Source organism: Ochlerotatus camptorhynchus, unplaced genomic scaffold (genome assembly GCF_037179485.1).
Source record: "Ochlerotatus camptorhynchus isolate MF236.1 unplaced genomic scaffold, CSIRO-AGI_Acam_v1.1 ptg000314l, whole genome shotgun sequence".
In the NCBI taxonomy this organism is placed as follows: Eukaryota; Metazoa; Arthropoda; class Insecta; order Diptera; family Culicidae; genus Ochlerotatus; species Ochlerotatus camptorhynchus.
Window position 1 is genome coordinate 3,190,452 of NW_027040802.1, and position 22,239 is coordinate 3,212,690.

The 22,239-nt window shown below is 40.6% G+C and overlaps 2 protein-coding genes across 3 annotated transcripts in view; both read right to left on the reverse strand.

Annotated features, from left to right (window-relative positions):
* Window positions 1-22,239, reverse strand: part of LOC135707576 (uncharacterized) — a 335,607-nt gene that overhangs the window by 182,319 nt on the left and 131,049 nt on the right. The gene's annotated exons all lie outside the window — the stretch shown is intronic.
* LOC135707572 (bestrophin-4-like) overlaps window positions 1-22,239 on the reverse strand; it is an 86,030-nt gene that overhangs the window by 4,382 nt on the left and 59,409 nt on the right. Inside the window, exons 4-6 of one of the 2 annotated variants that reach the window (XM_065229443.1) lie at window positions 19,295-19,405; window positions 19,020-19,191; window positions 4,857-5,753 (exon numbers count right to left, since the gene is read on the reverse strand). In XM_065229443.1, the coding sequence (XP_065085515.1) occupies window positions 4,857-5,753; window positions 19,020-19,191; window positions 19,295-19,405 (1,180 nt within the window). The remainder of the gene's footprint in view (window positions 1-4,856; window positions 5,754-19,019; window positions 19,192-19,294; window positions 19,406-22,239) is intronic. The other variant, XM_065229444.1, reaches the window with a different exon arrangement.

Consider the following 22,239-nt stretch of genomic DNA (forward strand, 5'->3'; position numbering starts at 1 on the left):
GGTGTACTTCAAGTAGTGAGTAAAGGGCCCACAAACCATTTGTTTACAAATGGCTTTTGTGCCGTTTTCAAATGTTAGCACTGAATTATCGTTAATTATTTGTTAATTACTTTCAATACCGCTTAAAGTATTTAAATTCAAATTATTACTGTCTTGAAAGTATTTAAAATAATTACTACGATGTATTTTAAATATCACGCACTTATATCTAGATAGAGCTGGAACTAGGGCGTAACAGCTTTTGTAAACAATGACTTCTCTCGACGATTACTAGGAATTCAAGTTACGCCCACGCAAACCAACATAACCATTAGATAGACGAAGCCTTCCCCTATCCGATGGTGATCTTGATTTGTGTGGGTGAGCCTTGGCTTTCTAGAATTCTTCGAAAGAAATCATTGTTTACAAAAACTGTTACGCCCTAATTCCAGCTCTATCTAGATATGTGAAAGGGCGCGCCCCTCGGCCTACACTAATATTAGACTTCTCCTTATAAGTGCTCTGGGCTACAAAATGGTGAGTTGACAACCTGGAAGGAGCGGAATACCTAGCCCTGGTCCTCACAAGTTCCTACTTCACGCCTCCTCGAGTCATATGATAACAAAAGACTACCAGCTGAAACATGGACACAGCTGGGTGGCGTAGCCTGGGCAATGTTGCCAGTCCGGCAATAGCAAAGTGAAGAGGTGCGACGCGAACACTGGCGCGGTAACCATAGTACGGTGATAGAGGAAATGCTTCACCAAACCTGAGCGCCTGTTCATCATGGAGGTGCGGCTCAAAACGGCGTCTGTTCTCCATGTTAGGAGCGGCTGATCACCGTCCTAGTGCCAGCGTGGGACTCTAAACAGAGCTCTGCACGATGGTCCCACGGCGAGACAGGGGGTGGGGGCAGGCCCAACAAGCCGCCCTAGAAAAAAAAACAAAGTTGCAAATACTGAAGAAAGAAATACGGATCGGAACAATCGGCACAGACCTACGCGACGAAATAAGGACTACGATTGGAAACTCGGAACATGGAACTGCAAATCGCTCGGCTTCCCGGGTTGCGAAAGGTTAATCTATGACGAACTTCAACCACGCAACTTCGAAGTCGTAACACTGCAGGAACTTTGCTGGACGGGACAAAAGGTATGGAAAAGCGGGCATCGAGCGGCTACTTTCTACCAGAGCTGTGGCACCACCAACGAGCTGGGAACCGGCTTTGTAGTGCTGGGTAAGATGCGCCAATGCGTGATTGGTTGGCAGCCGATCAACGCGAGGATGTGCAAATTGAGGATTAAGGGCCATTTCTTCAACTACAGTATCATCAACGTGCACTGCCCACACGAAGGGAGACCCAACGACGAGAAAGAAGCGCTCTATGCGCAGCTGGAGCAGGTGTACGACAGCTGTTCGCAACGGTACGTCAAAATCGTCATCGGCGACATGAACGCTCAGGTAGGACGGGAGGCAATGTATAGACCGGCAATCGGGCCAAACAGCCTGCATGCCGTGTCGAACGACAACGGCCAACGATGCGTGAACTTTGCAGCCTCTCGGGGTATGGTAGTTCGAAGTACCTTTTTCCCCCGCAAGGATATCCACAAAGCCACCTGGAGATCACCTGACCAACACACAGAAAACCAAATCGATCACGTTCTAACCGACGGGAAATTCTTCTCCGACACAATCAACGTCGACACGTACCGCAGTGCGAACATAGATTCAGACCACTACCTAGTTGCAGTATGCATGCGCTAAAAACTCTCAACGGTGCATAACACACGTCGAAGTCGAACGCCGCGACCCAACATTGAGCAACTACGGGACGCCGGAGTTGCCCAGGACTACGCGCAGCAGCTGGAAGTTGCACTAGCCACGGAAGAGCAGCTTGGCGCAGCTTCTCTCAAAGATGGCTGGAGGGACATCCGTTCAGCCATAGGTAGTACTGCTGCAGCGGTACTAGGTACTGAATCCCGGACCGAAGAAATGACTGGTTTGAAGGCGAATGCAAGCTGTTAGTAGAGGAGAAGAATGCAGCACGGGCGAGAATGCTGCAACACCGCACGAGATTGAATGTGAAGCGATACAGACAAGCGCGGAACAGACAAAACTCGGTTTTCCGAAGGAAGAAGCGTCAGCAGGAAGATCGAGATCGCGAGACGATGGAAAATCTGTACCGCGTAAACGACACACGGAAGTTCGTGCAAAGGCTACGTGCCGCAAGCCGATATGTGCAAGGACTTGGACGGTAACCTTCTCACGAACGAGTGTGAGGTGATTGAGAGGTGGAAGCAGTACTATGACGAGCACCTCAACGGTGAGGCAGCCTAAAACTCGGCTGAAGAACAACAAAGCAACTGGTGTAGATCAAATACCAAGTGAGCTATTAAAATACGGTGGTGAAGCACTGGTTAGAGCGCTGCACTGGGTAATTGCCAAGATTTGGGAGGAGGAGATATAACCGGAGGAGTGGATGGAAGGTGTCGTATGCCCAATCTACAAAAAGGGCGACAAGTTGGATTGCTGCAACTACCGCGCGATCACACTGCTGTCACCATTTGCAAGAGAGTTCGTGGGGCAATACCAGGCGGGATTCATGGGTGCCCGCGCTACCACGGACCAAATTTTCGCGATTCGGCAGGTTCTACAGAAATGCCGCAAATACAACGTGCCCACACATCATTTGTTCATCGATTTCAAATCCGCATACGACACAATCGATCGAGATCAGCTATGGCAGATTATGCACGAGTACGGATTTCCGGACACTCTCGAGTCCCTTTGAATCTCGAAGGGGGTTACGGTAAGGTGATGGACTTTCGTGTCTGCTGTTCAACATCGCGTTAGAAAGTGTGATCAGAAGAGCTGGGATAGACACGAGTGGTACGATATTCAGGAAGTCCATCGAGCTCCTTCGCTTCGCCGATGACATTGACATTACGGCACGGAACTTTGAGACGATGGCGGAAACGTACATCAGACTGAAGGCTGAAGCTAGACGGATTGGACTTGCCATCAACGCATCAAAGACAAAATACATGAAAGGAAGAGGTTCTAGGGAAGACAATGTTAGCCTCCCACCCCGAGTTCAGATTGACCGTGACGAAATCGAGGTGGTCGATGAGTTCGTGTATTTGGGCTCACTGGTGACCGCTGAAAATTATACCAGCAGAGAAATTCAAAGACGCATTATGGCAAAGAATCGTGCCTACTTTGGACTCCGGAGGACGCTCCGGTCGAATAAAATTCGCCGCCGCACGAAGTTGACAGTTTACAAGACGCTGATTAGACCGGTGGTCCTCTAAGGCCACGAGAGGCTCGTGGAGGACCAACGCGCCCTTGGTGTTTTCGAACGGAAGGTGTTGCGTACCATCTACGGTGGAGTGCAGATGGATGATGGAACGTGGAGGAGGCGAATGAACCACGAATTGCACCAGCTGCTGGGAGAACCATCCATCGTCCACATTGCAAAAATTGGGCGACTACGGTGGGCTGGGCACGTCGTAAGAATGCCGCACGACGACCCAGTGAAAATGGTTCTAGAAAGCGACCCAACAGGAACAAGAAGAAGAGGCGCGCAGCGGGCAAGGTGGATCGACCAAGTAGAAGGTGACCTGCGGACCCTTCGCAGACTACGAGGCTGGCGAACTGTGGCCATTGATCGAGTAGTGTGGAGACGACTTCTTCGGACAGCAGAGGACAACAAGGCCTTAGTCTGATTGGTAAGGTAAGTTAAAAGTGCTCTACTTTTCAGTGTTAGGGATTTTCTACAAGGAAGGCGTGATCAGAGATGTTATGCCTCTAGGATTGAACCCAGGCCTTTTGGGTTGAGAGGCAATCACGCTTACCACTACATCACCGGCGCCGCTGATAGATTGTTCCTTGAATTGAATGTAGTTGACTCTGTATTTGAAGGATCAAAATTTTCTTTAATTTTTTTTTCTACATCACCCCTTTTGTTCAGTTAATACATTTATCGTTGAGCGAGCCATTGTTAACAAGGAGAGAACTGTACTACCCATAAACGCATAACAGTCCCATTTGAATAGAAAGTCAAGCAATCATGTGACTTTTATGCTTTCATGGGCAGTGTACACGTACTATGTTAAAGCCCTCCACCGCGTTGTATCCAATTATTGTTAAACGTTATCTAGGTACTACGATCAATAGATCACTTCGAAAGCATTCTTATGTTACCGTGAATGTAGGTACATGTTTCTGTTATGTCTTTTGTGTGTCATGTTTCTATCGTGCAAGTTTTGAAGACTGAACATAAAAATTAGATTCGAAGAAGTGTTGGGAAAAGTGCATATGGATAGAGTAAAAGAGTCTTAAAAAAGTTAAAATCAATGTAGTGTGTGTCGTGTCGTTAGCATAACAGTGAGTATACTTAAGCGCTAGGAGTTTTAAAATTTTTATGATATATTTCACCAGATTAGTAAGCGAGTGCTGGAATGTGTTTCAAATGGCGCGTTGGGTTTTTGGTATTTCCAATCTTCTATCTTGCTAAAAAATAGGGAAGAAATCAAATGCAGTATAACAGACGAGACAAGTAACAATAGCCAAAAAGCTGCATTCTACAGACGTATTGACTTGTCCAAACATGTCTCTAACTCTACGGGAAGAAAGTGAATAACGGTTATTACAAGATTTGTAACCTTCCACCGGTAATTAGATCGTTAATTTCGGTTCGTTCTCGGTGAGTGACTAAGAATGGCTATGTTTCTCCACTTTTTGCCCGATTAAGAAAAAGTAATTTGAACGAACTTAGGATAAAATATATCCCTTCCAGTCTCAACGGACGAACCACAAAAATTGAAAATTGAAGAGATCGATAAATCTGGGCGCTGTTCTAGCACTCGTTCGCTAACCTCGTCGTCGAGCATTCCCTGTTGTTCAGGGAATGTGTAGTCAACATTTTGACTCTTTTTACCGACCATTTCGTCAACCCGTATCGACGATGGCACCACCGGGATCACTTCGGCCTGTCTCCGATTGACCGTGATGTTATCGGTCGATGGTGCCGGTGGTTCCTCCTTAATCTCAGCCGAGGCAACCGTGTGGGGCAGCTCCGGTGGGAATCCTTCATCCCAGTATTGATCCTTCACCAGCGTAGGATGTTCGTGATGCATTTCGTCCACGATCAGGTACGATACCTGAAGATTTCGATCGACCATCCAGTTCACTTCAAAATCGTCGTCATCTTCACCGAATGGATTGATTAGAGATTCGGCCACTTTGAGCCACCCCATGTAAAAGAAGAACTGTAGTGTCGTGAATATGGGAAAATACTGATCAATCCTATTGACTAATCCGCTGCCTAGTTCCTTGGAATCGATCCATTGCTGTCCCATAACCGAGAACAGGAGGTACGAGTAGACGGCCAGCGTCACCACCTGCGTGTACACCAACGGAATACTGATGGTATCGTACGAAATTAGCAGACCACACTGTCCGCGAAATTTGTTTAGCTCATCGATGATAGTCTTGACGGCAAAGTCATCCCGGCAGCGACCTTCCTTCCGGGCTCGGGTTACAATACTTGCCGCCCACACGATCGGTAGCCAATGTTTCGAGTGTCGGGGGGATTTCTGGTTCAGGTCGTGCATGATTTTGTGTTCGTTCTCATTGAGCAGACCGGCTTCCACAAGGTGATCGATCGTGGGAAACCGCTTCTTCACTCGGGGCGAGATGTTGCTTAGCACCATGGTGAAACACAAGCACACATACCGCATGATGGTTCGCCGCATCACGCGACCCCGTTCATCCTGGTGGAACGGAAAAGAGAAAGAAAATTAATTTAAATTGCTAATAAATTTGTTAAAAAGCAATGTCAATTATGTCTTGTGCAAATCGAAGCGATTCGAAAATTAGATTCCACCTACTTCCGCTGGGACATCCAGAACTTGCTTTGATGGATTTTCAGTTCATTCGTAGCTAGAAAGATTTTTTTTCCGGAAGTGTTCAGAACGAACTTTTGCCCAGTTGCAAAATTTGATTCAGCAATGGAGCAAAAGTTCGTAAACTTAATGACAGTAGATTTTGAGAAGTTGTGCCACAACAAATTATTAAATGCCCTATAATGCACAGTGGGTCAAATTAAAAAAAAAAGTGGGACACTTCTGTAGATACTCCTTGAGGTAGATCTCCCCGTTATAATCACGAACGGTGCACTCCGTTTGCCACATGAGCAGATCGCTTGCCAAATCATGTATTTCTTGGAAAACTTTGAAAGTTTCTGCTTCCTTACTTCGTCCAGAACATCAAACTTATGCTGCACGGTGAAGAACAGTAGCCCCGGAAGCTGCCGGAAGTCCGCCTTGGCGTAAGTCGCATCATCCATGATGAGACAATGAGGCTTCGTCAGCATCTTGGTGTACAGTTTCCGGGCCCGTGACTTTCCCACCGTATTTTGCCGTTCGTCACGATTTAGGCCTTCTGCGCTTTGTACGTATGCAGTCACTCCCGGTCCTTGGCTCTCTGAACGAAAGACTTGGACAGATTCAACGTTTTGGCCACATCCCTGACCGAAGCATTGGGATTCCGCTTAAACGCTTTCACGACACGTTTATGATCCTGATCACTAATAGAACATCCATTCTGACTGCATTTCTCCTTCGGTTCGATGCTCAGAGTTTCGTAGTAACGTTTAATCACACGACTCACCGTTGACTGCACGATTCCGAGTTGTTTCCGATGAGAGTTGAGGATTTCCAGGTGCTTGCGCAAAATCAGTTGGCGTTGACGGCGACTCTGTAGCTCTTTACTGCTATGAGAAAATCCATAAGCAAACGTCAGACTGTGCGCGAAACATGGCGGACTTTGTACTATCATTTCACTCCACCGAATATTCCCATAAAAACTGTCTAAATTCGCGACGTTGCTTTTCGGGTGACGCCATTTTTTCCAACTTTCGAAAAACTGACAGCGATAAAAATACAGTGTAAATAATAGACTCTTAACTACTTCTACCCAAATTTTCAAGAGAAAATACCCAATGGGCAAATTGCTACAGCGTTTTTTTCGTGATGCAATTTATTGTCACCCTTTAATGATTATCTTATCATGTCTTTTAGATATTCATGCAAGATAGCAGATTGAACAAGAATCATTCCACAAAACGTTAAATAGACCAATGATCGACATAAAGTCCTCTGGATAGTTATTCAAGACTACTAGTTTATCAGGTATTATTTTGTAGATATCCAACTATTCTGTATTTCAAATCACGTTTCTAAGATATTTCTTTCAGAAAACAGGTTGATCCAGAATTATTCCTAAAACCTTCAATTGTCAAAGAGCTGCATAAAGTCTTCTGGATATTTTGCCAAGACATCAGGTTGCTCAGGAATTATTCCAAAGAACTTCAGTTAATCATTGATCACCAAAAAGTTCTTTGGATAATTTGGATTTGATCTTAATCTAAATTCATATTTTTTAGATTTTCTCTCAAGATAGAAGAATGATTAGGAAATTTTCCAAAATCTTCAGTGGATCAAAGTTCTCCATATTGTTTTCTGGATCGTTTCGCAAGACTTCAGGTTGATAATGAATTATTCTGAAGATCTCCATTTGTTCAACAGATCAGAAAATGCCTCTGATATAGTTCTGCAAATTTTCAGGATAGTCATAAATTGTTCCAAAAACCTTAATTTTTTCGAAGACCAGCGTAAAGTACTTTGGATATTTATCAAGACAATGACCAGGTTTTGCTCTCACCCCAGCAGGCCTGGGTTAAATCCCGGTCGGCGTCACCGGGATGTTCTGAGGCATAAAATCTCTGATCACGCCTTCCTTCGGAAGGGAAGTAAAGCCGTTGGTCCCCGGTTCATGAGTTGATCGGTCGATAGGTAGGGTCCAGGTGTGGGAGATGCCTCCCTGGCGTCGGTAGCATTGGTGATCAGGACGGAAAACTAGATCGACGGAAATCAAATCAAGGAAAAATATTTGACCAGGTATTATTCTGACGATCTATCTATCTATCTACTATCTGGTTAATAATTCAAACCATGTTTCTCAGAAAATTTCTCAGGATTGCAGGAGCATCAACAATCTTTTCACATACTTTTTGTTGATCGAAGACTTGCATGAAGTCCTTTGGATATTTTGTGACAATATCATGTTTTATTCTGGAGATCTTGAATTATTCATCATATCAAATCATGTCTCCAAGATAGTATATCTTGCGGTGAATCAGGAAGTATTTCTAAAACTTCAATTAATCAAAGACGTACAAAAAGTCCTATGGATATTTTTTCATGTCATCAGGATGATCAAGAATTATTCCGAAGATCTCCAACTCTCCTATTTTTCAAATCATGTTTCTAAGACATGTCTTTCAGAAAGCTGGTTTATAAGCATTTTTTGCCTAGAACTACTTTTGATCAAAAACCCTTATAAAATCTTCTGGATTTTATGGCACGCAAGACTTGACTTGTTGATCCAGACAGTATTCGGAAGATCTTTATTGTTCAATAGCTCAGATTATCATTCAAAATATTCTCTAAAGATCGCAGCTTGATTAAGAATTATTGCAGAGATCTTTCGTGATCAAACATTTCCATGAAGTCCTTTGGATAATTACAGAATTTAGATTGATAACATATTATTCTGGAGATCTACATACATCTATCTATTTATTCAAATCATGTTTCTCAGATATTATATCAAGATAGTTGGTTGATCAGGAGTTGGTTTGAGCCGCCATGCAACTAAAACGCGGCGATTTTTCCGCCGCGAATAAATTGCGGCAGTGTGGGGGGGGGGGGGGGGGGGCTTAATACGCCGATGCACGCCGCCACCGCCGATAAATCGACCGGCGCACAGGTCTCCCTCATTTTCAATTCATTCAAAAAAGTGTAATTCAATTCAAAATTGCATCAACAGCAACCACACAAATGTACATTGTTTGCAAAACCATTGTTCAGAGCGAGACACAACAGCCGGCACACGAACGTTCGTGTAGGTTAAGTGCGGGTTAGCCCGCCACTGTGGGTAATCCCGGCACTTTTACTAGGAATCAGTGTTTGGAAAATATCAAAAAATCAAATCTCTCCAACGCCTAAGATCACGCTTGATTTTCGTAGACAGAAATCAACAAGCAAACAACTGCAGTTGATTTGCAAGCTGTGATATCGCAGCTCGGAATATCAAGCTAACAAAACTCACCAGTTGCAAATCTCACCAAACTGTGGTGAGATTGAGTTTAATGATTGTTGCTTTACACCCGAATGCAACCGAAACTTCCATAACGGCTTGCAGCAGTCCCTTCGCGTCTGCCATCGGTAAAGATAGATAGCAAACTATGCTTTCTCTTTCTAAGAAAACGATGTGCAATGGAATCATTTTTGTATCGAGTCAACTCTCAGCTTGATTTTTGCACGTTGTGAATAGTCTCGCAATATCAAAGGAGCTTGTGAAATCAATATCAAGCATGATATTTTGTTCCAATATCACGCGTGATATTGCGAACGCATGAGAGCGGAAAAATATCAATTGATTTCTGATTTTGCCAACACTGCTATGAATCAGTTTTATGTATAAAACATACCCAAGCATCTATTGTGTGCTGCTGGATGTTATTTTTTGCCAGTCGATTTTAAGGTTTTGACAGCAATAAAAGATTGGAATCCTGTTATTTTTCACACATAGGGTAGGGAACTACTTCGGTCTAATCGCCCATTTTGGGCCTATCGAGCAGAAAACTTCAAATAAATCCATGATTTCAGAGTTAACAAGTCAATTATGCGTTTGGTACGATACTTTAGTTAATAAGCTACGGAACGAAGTCAATGAGAACGCGTGATATGAAGGTTTGTACCCATTATTTCCGAAAACAAAAGAAGCGCTCCGACCGAATCAATTTTTATCTTCAACCGATAGGCGTTTCAATGGCGGTTCTATGCGTTAGGCCGAGTTTAGAATCCGTAGGCCGAGTTTGGCGTCAAGAAGCAGTGTTAGACTTTTGACAATATCTCAACGATTGGTTTCTCTTTATCAAATTTTACGGTACATACGGAAAGGTAAATAAACTTGGAAGCCATCAGTAATAATAACATTCCGTTTGGTGATAAACTGCAATTAAGAAAGACTACGTGCGGGTTGTGCTTAACAGGCCGGAAATGGGGTAGTTAACCCTATTATCATCGTAACCTTTTATCATCATCCTTGTGCGATTATAGATCATGTTGATCAACAATATGTCGCTAATGATGACACTCCATTAGCCATAAATACGTTGGCCATACGAACGTTTGCCATACGGACGAGTTTCAAAATGTTCGTTAGCCATACTGTTATTTTCGTATGTGGACGTTAGCCATAATGTACGATAGCCATAAAGGACATTTGCCATAATTCTTATAATACAATAACTAACATTTTTCAAATACATGTTTGCTGATGTACGCTTTCCATAATATATTCATTGCTAATTCACATTTTACAACTGATGATATTGCAAATAACAGGTCATGCTATAAAGAAGGAATCAACTTCAAGAGAGATGTTACTTTTGAGAATCAGATGCGATTTCATGGGAGTCAACTCAAAGCAAGAAAGGATTTGTGCATTTCCATTGCACCATTCCATTGCACCAAACCATTCCATTGGTTTTTTCATCTCTCTTTACCAAACTCTCCCTTTGGAGAGGGATGGTGAGGGGGAGTTTGGTAAAAAGAGATGAAAAAACCGATTTGTACCTTCCTTAAAAGTTGTCCTAGCTCGCTATTCTACTATCTATATGCAATTTTCACACCGCCGTACTCTAACGGAACTATCAACTCTATACTTTCATGTACTCCATCTATCGTATAAAAATTACCACTACAGTCTGTTATTTGAAATTAGCATCTTCAACTATAAAAACATATGTTTAATAAGTGCAAAATCAAACTCATAACCCACTCACGTTGGCCAGGCTTAGCATCAGACAGCGGGCACGTGCGATTTACTCAAAGTTCCCTTTCTTTCAGAATCACCCATAATTTTATATTTTACCCAGTGAGTATTGACACATCACGATGATTTACTAGAGAATTAAAAATATGTTAGTTCCTTTTCCTAAAATCCTAATTTGGCCGACACCCATCATACCGGTTTGAAATTATTAATGTAAGGTACACCGGGGCAAGTTGATACGCGTGAGGAAATTGAAACGGTAAATGTATCTCTTAGCGGAAGTGAATAATCACTGAGATTATTTCTAATCTAGTAATTTGCACTAGTACACAATGCCTCTCAAAAATAATTACAGTGAAAATTCACTTCCGAGATACACTTACCGTTTACACTTCCCCGCGCGTTTCAACTTGCCCAACTACGTTCTGGTCAATCAATTTATTTATAATATATAGGAACACATCAAAGCCGGTCTAGCAACGACAATCGGAACCTCTTTTAACATGCACGTAGAGTGTGCGACGCTACCTAACAGTCATACAATAGTGATAGAAATCGCGATATATCTCATCCAGGATGGCGCCGCACAGACTGTTGAATACTTCGCTTACCCGATCCTATTTTGGCGTAAGGCAACCTAGTGGAGGAGGTAGGTATGGCAAACAGGTATAATACGCCCGTCTTAAGGAAAAGCGGCTAAATTTTTTATCTTTTTAGTCTTTAAGCAACGGAACAATGACGTATATGTGTTGCTTTTGGAGTTAGAAATAAATTTCAATAATTTGTTTTGTCAGTGGCAGTTAATAAAATGTTAGGAATTTTTTTTTTTAACAACACCTAATTCCTAGGTTCTTGAACTACGCGGGGCAAAATGCCTCATCTATCATAATATGCTCTATGCGAAAATGCTAGCCACAACAAAGGTGTGACGTGCCCCAGAGCGTCAATAGGGTTAACTACCCCATTTCCGGCCTATTAAGCACAACCCGCACTTAGTCTTTCTTAATTTAGCGTAGTTTAACACCAAACAGAATGTTATTATTACTGAGGGCTTCCAAATTTATTTACCTTTACGTACGTACCGTAAGATTTGATAAAGAGAAACAAATTGTTGAGATATTGTTAAAAGTCTAACACTGCTTATTGACGCCAAACTCGGCCTAACGCATTGAAACGCCAATGAATTAACTTCGGCCTATCGGATGAAGATAAAGATTGATTCGGTCGGAGCGCTTCATTTGTTTTTGAGAATATTGGGTGCAAACATTCACATCACGTCCTTATTGACTTCGTTCGGTAGCATTTGAACTAAAGTATCGTACCAAACGCATAATTTCATTTTCATTTTCATTTTGCAGCGTTTGGTGGGGCAATGTGAGCGCAAGTCAATCCAAAGCCGAGGATAAAGGAAGGGTAATGCCTGAATAGTCTATGCGGACCACTTGAACGTAATGGGAAAAGGAAGGGATTGAAGAGGTCGGTTATTGAGGGTTTTGAGGAAATGACACATAGTACTAGATTTGTGTTGCAAAATGTAAAGAAACCGAAAATCCATCTCCCACTGATTCATCCTTTCACATATATACCAAATTGATATTTTAAAGCAACCATCAAAATAAACAGACAATATATGAATAGGCTAGTTGCCTCCCTAAGCGGACCCCCCGCATCCTAACTCTTTTGTTAATCTACTTAATGTTATTAGGCTGTCTAAATTTTCTTATTTAAGTTCGTTTGATGATTATGATATCTCATTAGTCTAATTTAATAAATAATTGAAATCTCTAATTTACCTAATCAATCATAGCTCATGCTTTATTAAGTACCTAAACTGCTATATAATCTAAAATTTAACGTGTTTCAAGTTGTTTTTGGCTTTGACCTATATTTAATATATATTAGTTCGTTCCAGGTGACACCTTCAAGTGACTAAAATGCTTCACTTTGAAATTAGTTTCCTAGCTGATTTTTAAATTATATAAGGTATATGCTCCAACTACACTCACACGTTTCCACTATGTCGTCCCACAAAATTACGTATGGATATGTCACAATAGAAGCACGCCGAGCCATAGTTCAAACACTTATCCCAAATCAAAATGAAGCACATATGAAATTAGTTACAATACCATGGTGGTGTTTAATATTGTTCCCTGAGTAATGCTTCAATGAAAACAACAATGAAAGCTTGTCACGCAAATAGAATGAGCACCGTTGGGCACTTTCTGAAATATTTCAATAGTATAATGCCCTTGCAAACCCAAATAAATCTATCTGCGTGAAAATAAATAAAATAATAGTGATTTGCGGCAAAACCCGCCAGTATCGCACCCAACGTCAGTGCCTATACGTAAGCGTACTACAACGCGGCTTTCAAATAAAGGAGTAACAAGTGTGATACTATCACTTCAGGCTAGAACTTTGGTTCTCTCATGCAATGGTTCATCAGAGAGGGGAAGCTCAGTAATCCTCATCGCATGCTCATGACGCCATGAGCCAACGATGCCGGACCTAAACCAACCGTCTCCAACGCTCCACTATGAATCATAAGATTAGGCCCGCCCACCAACGTCCAGGTTAAAAACTAGCCAAGGGGAGGGCCGTACCAAACGCATAATTTACATGTTAACGCCGAAATCATAGATTTATTTGATGTTTCTGCTTGATAGGCCCAAAATGGGCGCTTAGGCCGAAGTAGTTCTCTACCCTATTAGACGTGAAAAATTACATCGGAGCAGTTCCAGGCAAAATAGTGAAAAAATAGTAACTGGGTGGCCAGCGAACCGGGAAAACCGGGAAATATCCGGGAATTTAAAAAGTAACCGGGAAAAACCCGGGAATTCGATGAGAGAACCGGGAAAAATAAATTAACCACACCATAGGAATAAATTTTCACACCAGAATTTCAGAATAAACCATTAAAACAGAGTGATCCTTTACCAAATGAATGTCTTGCTCTATTTGCTGCATAATTTTCTTCAGATTCCCGCCTTATTGTTTTTAGAATTTAATCACTCAGCAATATTTCAGATTGATTTTTCCGATTCAATTTCAGATGTAAAGTGCTTGGTCCTTAAAAGAAAAATTGAAGATGCTGGACTTAAGAAACAAATGTTTCTAAAAACTGAAACTGCCTAACAAACAATGAATGGTTAATAAGAGCTTATTCAGGCAAAAATAAGCTTCTTTAGCTAAAAAAAATGCTTATTCAGCTGTTAATCAACTCAAATTGTTTGTTGGGTGAACTATTCTTTTCCGGGGTTTTAATTTTATTCAAAATTCTCATGAAATGAATTTCTTGGAATGCACTTGGAATTCTGCTTTGAATTCTTCTAAAATTAACCAGAAAAAACTCTGCGTAATAATTACCGTTGAATTCTTTTTGGAATTTCCTTGAAACGGATGGAAAACGGAATTGTTTGGAATTCGTCTTAGAATTCCCTTAAACCTTTTTCGGAGACTTTGATTTCATTGAAATCCTTTTCAAAATTTTCTTTTAACTTTATTCAAAACAGCATAAATCTTTCGAAATTTGGAATTATCTAGAAACGCCTTGGAGTATTTTAAAGAATTTCTTTCTAATTATTAGCATTTTTTTGCAATAAATTTTGTTGGAGCTCTTTGATGAATCTTTCACACTAGGGTTGAAATAATAGCCAGAATACTCTTAGAACTCTGTGTCTTATTGAATTTTCATCATGATTCTCTAGGGATTCTTCAATTTAGATTAGATAATTTAATTTAGAACTTGAAATCTTCTCCACAGAAATCCCTCCAACTTCTTCTAACAATTTCTAAGGACTTCATATCAGAATAATTCTGGAATTCTGCTCAGAACTGCTCCTTCGACAACTATGTGGGAATCCTCCTCAAGATTCTATCGATTGTTCTGTAATTTGTTTTAACCCTTAAAATGCTTCCAAGTCTCAGAGCCTTGAAAATTATGACTATTATAATAAATATGATATTTTTTTTCAAATCTGTGATCTTGGAAAATTTTTAAACACTCACATTTTAACTTTTTTTTTCTCCAAATCTTGCATCACGAAGATTGTTATTAATCCCAAATTTTGAAGAAAAGTTTTATTTTCAGACTCTACACAAATTTCAAAGCTCCATAATCTTGGGAATCTATATTTTTAGTAAATAATCTTTCAGTAATTTATTTTTTCCAGGTATTGGTCTATTGGTCGTGGGTATTAAATTTCATGAACCATGTTTAGTTTCACGTTGAGCGAGCTCAAACGTCAGTAGGTTTCACATTTTTTTTTTCGTGTTCAGTTTTGTACATCAGCGCGAGTACTGAAAGGTTAATGTTTATGTTAGTTAGTATAGACAATGGAGTGAATACACATTTTCTGTATCCGCTATCACTATCAATTTGCTCTAATTCTCATTTGTATCAAGTTAATTTTTCTGAAACATTGTTTTAATTAAATCTCTTATTCTTCACAATTCTGTCTTATAACCTATTCATCCAGATAGCATTTGGTCCAGTGACCTTAATCTCTGTCACTCAATAAATTCTAGGGCTTTGAAATCATAAGATGTATCGAGCATAAAAAGTGGTAGAATTCGATTTATCAAAGTATCTCGAAAGATCAATTAATTGTTTTGAATACATTAATTGACTCATTTTTCCTATAGCTTTAGAAAATACTTTCTGTAATTTGGCTTTTATTTTTCCCACATATAATCACTGAAAATTTACAGTTGGCCACGTTATAAAAAATGCGTGCAATTTCGTTTTTTGTTGAATATCAACAACCGGGAAATTTCAAAATGAAAAATCACTGGCCACTAGACTGATGCAAAATTTGACTTTTTGACAGTGCTTAAATGATTTCAAATCGGGTCCTGATAAGCCTCCCAAAGTTACAACTCATTTGGTTAGAAACAGACTTCGCACAAGCCATTTGAAGTTTACATGTAAATTACTATGGGAAATCTCAACTTTTTGTTCATTGCCTTCTATTCTTTTTCCATATTGAGCTGCGAAACAGTTCAATAGCCATTCTTATAGAAAATTTTCTCAGCTACAACTTTGCTCAAGATCGTTTCTTTGTAAAACGAGACAGGAAAAAGTTATTAATTATATAAGAGATTGGTTAACTTATGACATGATCAAGCAGCTGCTCTGTAGGCAACACTGTATTTTGCAGTGTGACATAGTAGCCATGATTTTTGTGTCCTATTCAACGTCCCAGAAACACCAATGTTGCCTGCTGAGCAGTTGATTGAGCATGGTCATAAGACATCAGCGCATTGAACCATTGATAACCTTCGATCCTTGCATTTAATCAAAAAGTGGTTTCAGCAAAGTTGTAGCTGAGAAAATTTCCTACAAGTATAGTTGGAAGCTTTTGAAGTAGACCGATATGGTGAATTATTAGATAGACATGAATAAAAATCTTGGTTTTACCATAGTAATTCCTATACAAACTTCAAATGGTTTGTGCCATCTCAGTTTCTCACCAAATGGGTTCAAATTTTGAGAGGCTAGTCAGGATCCGATTTGAAATCGTTTAAGTATTGTGGAGCGAAAATTTCAAATTTTGCATCACTCTACTGGCCACCCTGTATTATTTAGTAAGTTTTTTAATTTACCTTCTCCGATTTGTATGAAACTTTGCGTAATTGTTTATTATGGGCAATGAATCACATTTTTGTAAAAAAATCGTCCATTTTGGATCTTTTAAAATTTTCAAACTGGAATTCTTGAATATGTAAAAAAAGTAGCACGGAAACAGCATTTCTGATCAAAATGAAGCTTGAGGCAAATTTGTAGGGAAAAAATGTCTTCCATTTATTTTTAATAAAAAATAAATAAAAAATAAACGATATAGGGGAATTTACGTATTCTCGTCAATCCAAGCAGCGTTCGTGCTTCTATTAACATTTTCTTGGCGTCACGCATACATATGACGTATTTGCTTGTTTACATTTATCTGCTGCTTGCTTCTCTACCCATTCCAATCGACAGAATTGTCAAAAACTGTATGAAAGCGTTTTTACGACACTCCAAACTTCTCAGGTGAGTGTAAACATTGTTGGCAGCCTCTTTTTCTTCGGTAGCCTTTCCGTTTGAACTGCGTGTTAACCAGCTGTTCTATTATGGGCAACATGAAATCAGCCGTATTTTGTAGTGCATACATTTCATTTAACGACAAATATGCCATAACAGGATTGCTAATTCGTAAAACTGAAATCAGATTAAAGCTGAAAGACTCTGGAATCGTGTAAATACATTCAGCGAAGCGTTTTGATGGTAAAATACAGTGAAATGAACGTTTAAATTTTGATTACCCAAAACAGCCATTGGGTGCCGAAGCCGACATTTACCCTATTTCAAAATGCCCTTGCCCAATTTTTGAAAAAAAAAAAATAAATAAAAAACAGCTTATTGCGGATTTCACACCTGATTAAGACTCCTGCACTAAAAATAAGTACACAGTAATATTTTCGAACTTGTCATAAAAGTTAAATATCGAGCTTCATAATGCTTTCTAGAGCTTTAATTGAACAGTGTAGCTTGCGAGTAATGTTATAAAGCTGTTACTGCTTTCAAATAAGTCGATTTTTTAATTTTCTGGCATGTGCGAAAATATTACTGTGCAATTATTTTTTCCACAGGTGTCTAATTTGGTGCAAAATGTGCAATATAAAAATGCAAACTTTTGGAATGTTCAAAACTACGGACCCTTGTAAAAAACTGACAAAAATCGTGGCACAAGAACTTTTGGTAATTTTTTTGAACTGTTTCATTGTTTTCTTAGAATAAATTACATAAAAACATTTTAACAAAAAGTTCAAAAATTTAAGTTCTTGTTTTACGATTTTTATCTATTTTAAAGTAAAACAGCAAAAAAAAAAGGTTATCTTCCATTTAATACCACTTAATTAATTTTGGTATCCATGACAGATACGTATTTCGACTACAATGTGCAGTCTTCATCAGTGTCATTCCCACTAAAGAACTTATCAAAATCTCGAAACACGTATCTGTCATGGATACCAAAACTAATTAAGTGGAATTAAACGGAAGATAACCTTTTTTTGCTGTTTTATTTAAGCATTCCGCTAACAACCCAATTTCATTACTTCATTGTTTTTAAGTGTTTATAGCTTTGAACATTCGAACAATTTCCTTTTTTCATGAGCTTTTTTTTAAGTAAAATCAAAAATCGGAAAAGGACATTTTGAGATATTTATGTTTTTACCATTGTTTTGGAATTTTACATAAAGCACCTATTTTTTTGTATATTTTTTCCAGAAAAAATTCATATTTCTCCACAAATTTGTCTCAGACGTCATTTCGATCATGAGTCCCGTTTCCATGCTACATCTTTTTGAAAAATTACAAAAAAGTCATTTTGAAATTATTTTTCAAGATCCAAAATGGCTGAATTTTAGAAAAAATATTAATCATTGCGCATAACAAAACACAGAAAAAAATCTGATTTTTAATGGTGATGTTAACATCCATGCATGCAAAAATTCATACATGTAAACTTCCTTTTCACGTAAACTAGCTACTTGCATGAAATGTTGCTTACAAAGATGGATGGTTGCATACAATATTTGGAATAGTTCATTAATTGCATCATTAATTTACACGATCTATAATGTAAACTTATATGATTTATGACGCTCCATTTATGTGCATTATAGCAACGGAAATTTACACTAATTTTTCGAACTGCGTATGCAAAGTTTCATGCAAATCGGAGAAGGTCTAGTTTGTCCTATTCGTCATTTGGCATGGAACTGCTTATCGGAAGGATACATTTTCAGGAATATGTTATTATTATTATTATTGATTTGCGGCAAAGCTGTTAAACCTGCAAATTAGTGTGATGCAATAAAATACATGGATTACCCATCAATTTTGCATTTATATTAATCCTGGATTCGTATGAATACAGAGGGAGCGTTTTATACACTCCTACCCTACACGTTTGCTTGAGTGAACTCCGAGTGGGCGGATGACGTGCTTGTCGTTTGAAAAGGAGGGAACTGGTGGCGTGGTACTCAGCCATGCTTACAGCTATAGTCGTAATTTATAATTCGACTTGTAAACAATACCAATCTTAAGCTTTCTGCTCTATGTTACTATAAAAGGTACCACGGTTTACCTGTCCATGAATGTTGGCACTGACGAATACTGCTATCGGATCCGGCCATGGTATACTGGTGTACTGGTTCCACCATCGGGTCATCACAATGGTGACGTAGAAACCGAGCACGAACGATAGTGGAATTAGGTTACTATAGGTGGCACAGTAGCGAGCGATGTCTTCGAAAACTCTGTTGAAGTGATAGGAAAATTATGAACGATTTGAGAAATGCGTGCATTAAAACAGTTATGTGTACGTGTAACTGTTTTTGAATGTTGAATTATTGTACTTACTTCTTCTGGTTTTCGTCTAATGCTAGTCGATAAGTGACGTTGAGAACATAATACAATAGTAGAAAACAGGTGAGGTCCAGCCAAACCAGCTTGTAAATACTGCCACGCCATCTGAAATCACACAATAACAGGAAGGAAACAAAATTAGTTTTTGTGAATCAGTCGTAACTGTAGTAGTTTTTTTTTCGTAAGCACTGAAAAGAAGCAATACCTAACTTATATCCACCCTCAGTCAACAACATCAACGGGGAGGTCAACGTCAGAAAGCACATAGAATCGATTTTCTCCCACCGAACCGGTCGTTCGAAAATCGCGTGACCAAAACCTGCAATCCTTTCGTAGACCGGCAAGTGGATCAGAGTAGAAGAATAGTTTACTGTTTGTTTATGCCGATGCCTATTTTTTCACGAATCACTAACCACAAAAGGCAGGGTCATATGATAGTGTCTTTTTCTGCCGGTCTTGGGAATAACCCAGCTCGTTGCTATAGTGTAGAAAGCGAGATTGGCTCTATAGTATTACGCCATTTGCGAAACGAAATGTGAATCGGCGGAGATTTTCATTCATAGTATTGAGCATGATTTGATGAGGACGGTGATGAATACGATGAGAAGTGGGTTTCACTCGCAGACAAGATAGGTGTTGACGATAGACGTCTTGCCGCACTAGAAGGACTTTCTTCGCTAGTAGATCACTAGCACCGAGACGAACTCTGCAGTAATAACTGCCCAAAACTGAGCCACCGATCACTAAGTCCCTTCTTACGGGGGGACTTTAATGCACACTCGATCACTTTGTCATCGACCGACCAGAGAAACAGACGACGTAAGTTCTGCTTTCTTCAACGTGTATTTTGTAACTGAATTATTTACATAAATTTGCTCGTCCCTTATCTCCTACTGTGGTAGTGACCATCGGCTATCTATCGGTCGATATCGTAATATAAAATTCTCTCCCTCTCTCTGCTCGCAATTCAATAACAGTCTGTATCATTTGGAATGGTAATTCAACACTTAACTAATTGGATTGATATTTACAAAATCTTATTCCTATCTCCAACATTCCGGCCACCTTGAAATATGGAATGTTTCAATGTTTCTTAATACTACTATTTACAAATTCGTTCCGTTTAACTATTCACTGTCGAGGCTCCGATTCTGCATTATACCGCATTCGCTGGCTTAATGGTGACCGTATGATCATTTTTCCCAGATTGATTCAACGGACGTATGGGATGACGGTGGATTCCTCGAAGTAGACCGGGAACAAGAAAAAACACCAGGTAGATCATTCAAGGCAAATATATATACTTGGACCTGCAATTACCTGTGCAATGCGCAGGTGCGCATCGAGCAAGTTCTCCCATAATGGGTTGCTCTACCTGGCTAGTTGATTGATGTACGTTGTGACGAAGGAAGTAAGGCGATTCGTGCTACGGAACGCACGACTTCTTTAGATGAGGCTGTGCGGAGAGTCACCACTCGGACGACGCCATCTTTTCCAGGATGAAGCTTCACGATTTTCCCCAGCGGCCAGTTTGCTGGTGGAACGTTGTCTTCCTTGATGATGACGATGACACCGACATCAATGGTGACAGGTGGATTGCAACCCTTGGATGCACGGGATTGTAACTGTTGCAAGTATTCTGGATACCAACGGGACCAGATTTGCTGCACACGCTTCTGGGTCAATTCCCAGTGATTCAAGCGATTATCCGATGTCTCCTTCCAATTCAAATCAGGAACCGCTTGAAGATTACTTCCAACTAGGAAGTGTCCTGGAGTCAAGACGTCAAGGTCGGTGGGGTCCTCCGGAATTGGTGTGAGGGGTCGAGAGTTAAGACACATCTCGACTTGCGCCAATAAGGTCAGAAGATCTTCATAAGCTATATTGACATTACCGATCGCCTTCAGAAGGTGTATCTTCGCCGATTTGACTGCGGCCTCCCAGAGACCTCCGAAGTGTGGTGCTCGGGGCGGAATGAACTTCCACGAGATTTCGTTGGATGAACACCAGTCGAAAATTTGTTCACGATCGGAAGTTTCGACCTTCAGCATGCGGTAGATCCTGTTAAGAGCATGCGAAGCACCTTTGAAGGTAGTTGCATTGTCGGAATGGAGTTCGACGACCTTTCCTCGACGGGCGACTAGGCGACGGAGTGCAGCTAGAAAAGCAGTGGTTGTTAAGTCGCTAACCAGCTCAATATGGACAGCCCTGGTTGAGAAGCAGACGAAAATTGCCGCGTACACTTTGGTGGGGCCACGCTTTCGAATTGCAGACTTTACGTAGAATGGTCCACAATAATCGACACCGCACACGGAAAACGGACGCGTCGGCGAAACTCGCGATACCGGCAGATCGGCTGTGCTCTGCTGGACTAGAGTGGGCTTGGATCGGAAACAAGTGTGGCATTGGTGGTAAACGGACTTGACAAGATTTCTACCGCCGAGGATCCAGAACTTCTGGCGAAGAGTGGCTAACAGGAGTTGTGGACCTGCGTGCAGTAGTCTTACGTGGTAACTGCTAGCCAGCAGAGCAGCTAGCGGATGTTTGGCGGACAACGCGATTGGATATTTGATCACGTCGGACAGCGCGGCATTACGTAGACGACCACCAACGCGGAGGGTACCAGCTTCATCTACGAACGGTGTTAACCATTTCAGTGCTGATGACTTGGCGACACGGTCGCCGTTTGAGAGATCTGACAGCTCCTCAGCGAAACTATCGCGCTGTGCCAAGCGGCAGAGTAGTTGTTCGGCGTATTGTAGCTCGGCAGTGTTCAGTGGTAGAACGGACGATGATTTATCTCGGACGCTCATGTTCAACGTAAGAGAATCCGACCCGGAACGACGCAGCTGTGCGCGATCCTGCAATCGCTGCAGATAGCGACCGCAGTATGCTACTACTCGTTGTAGTTTTCTGTAACGAGAGTAACGTGAAAACAA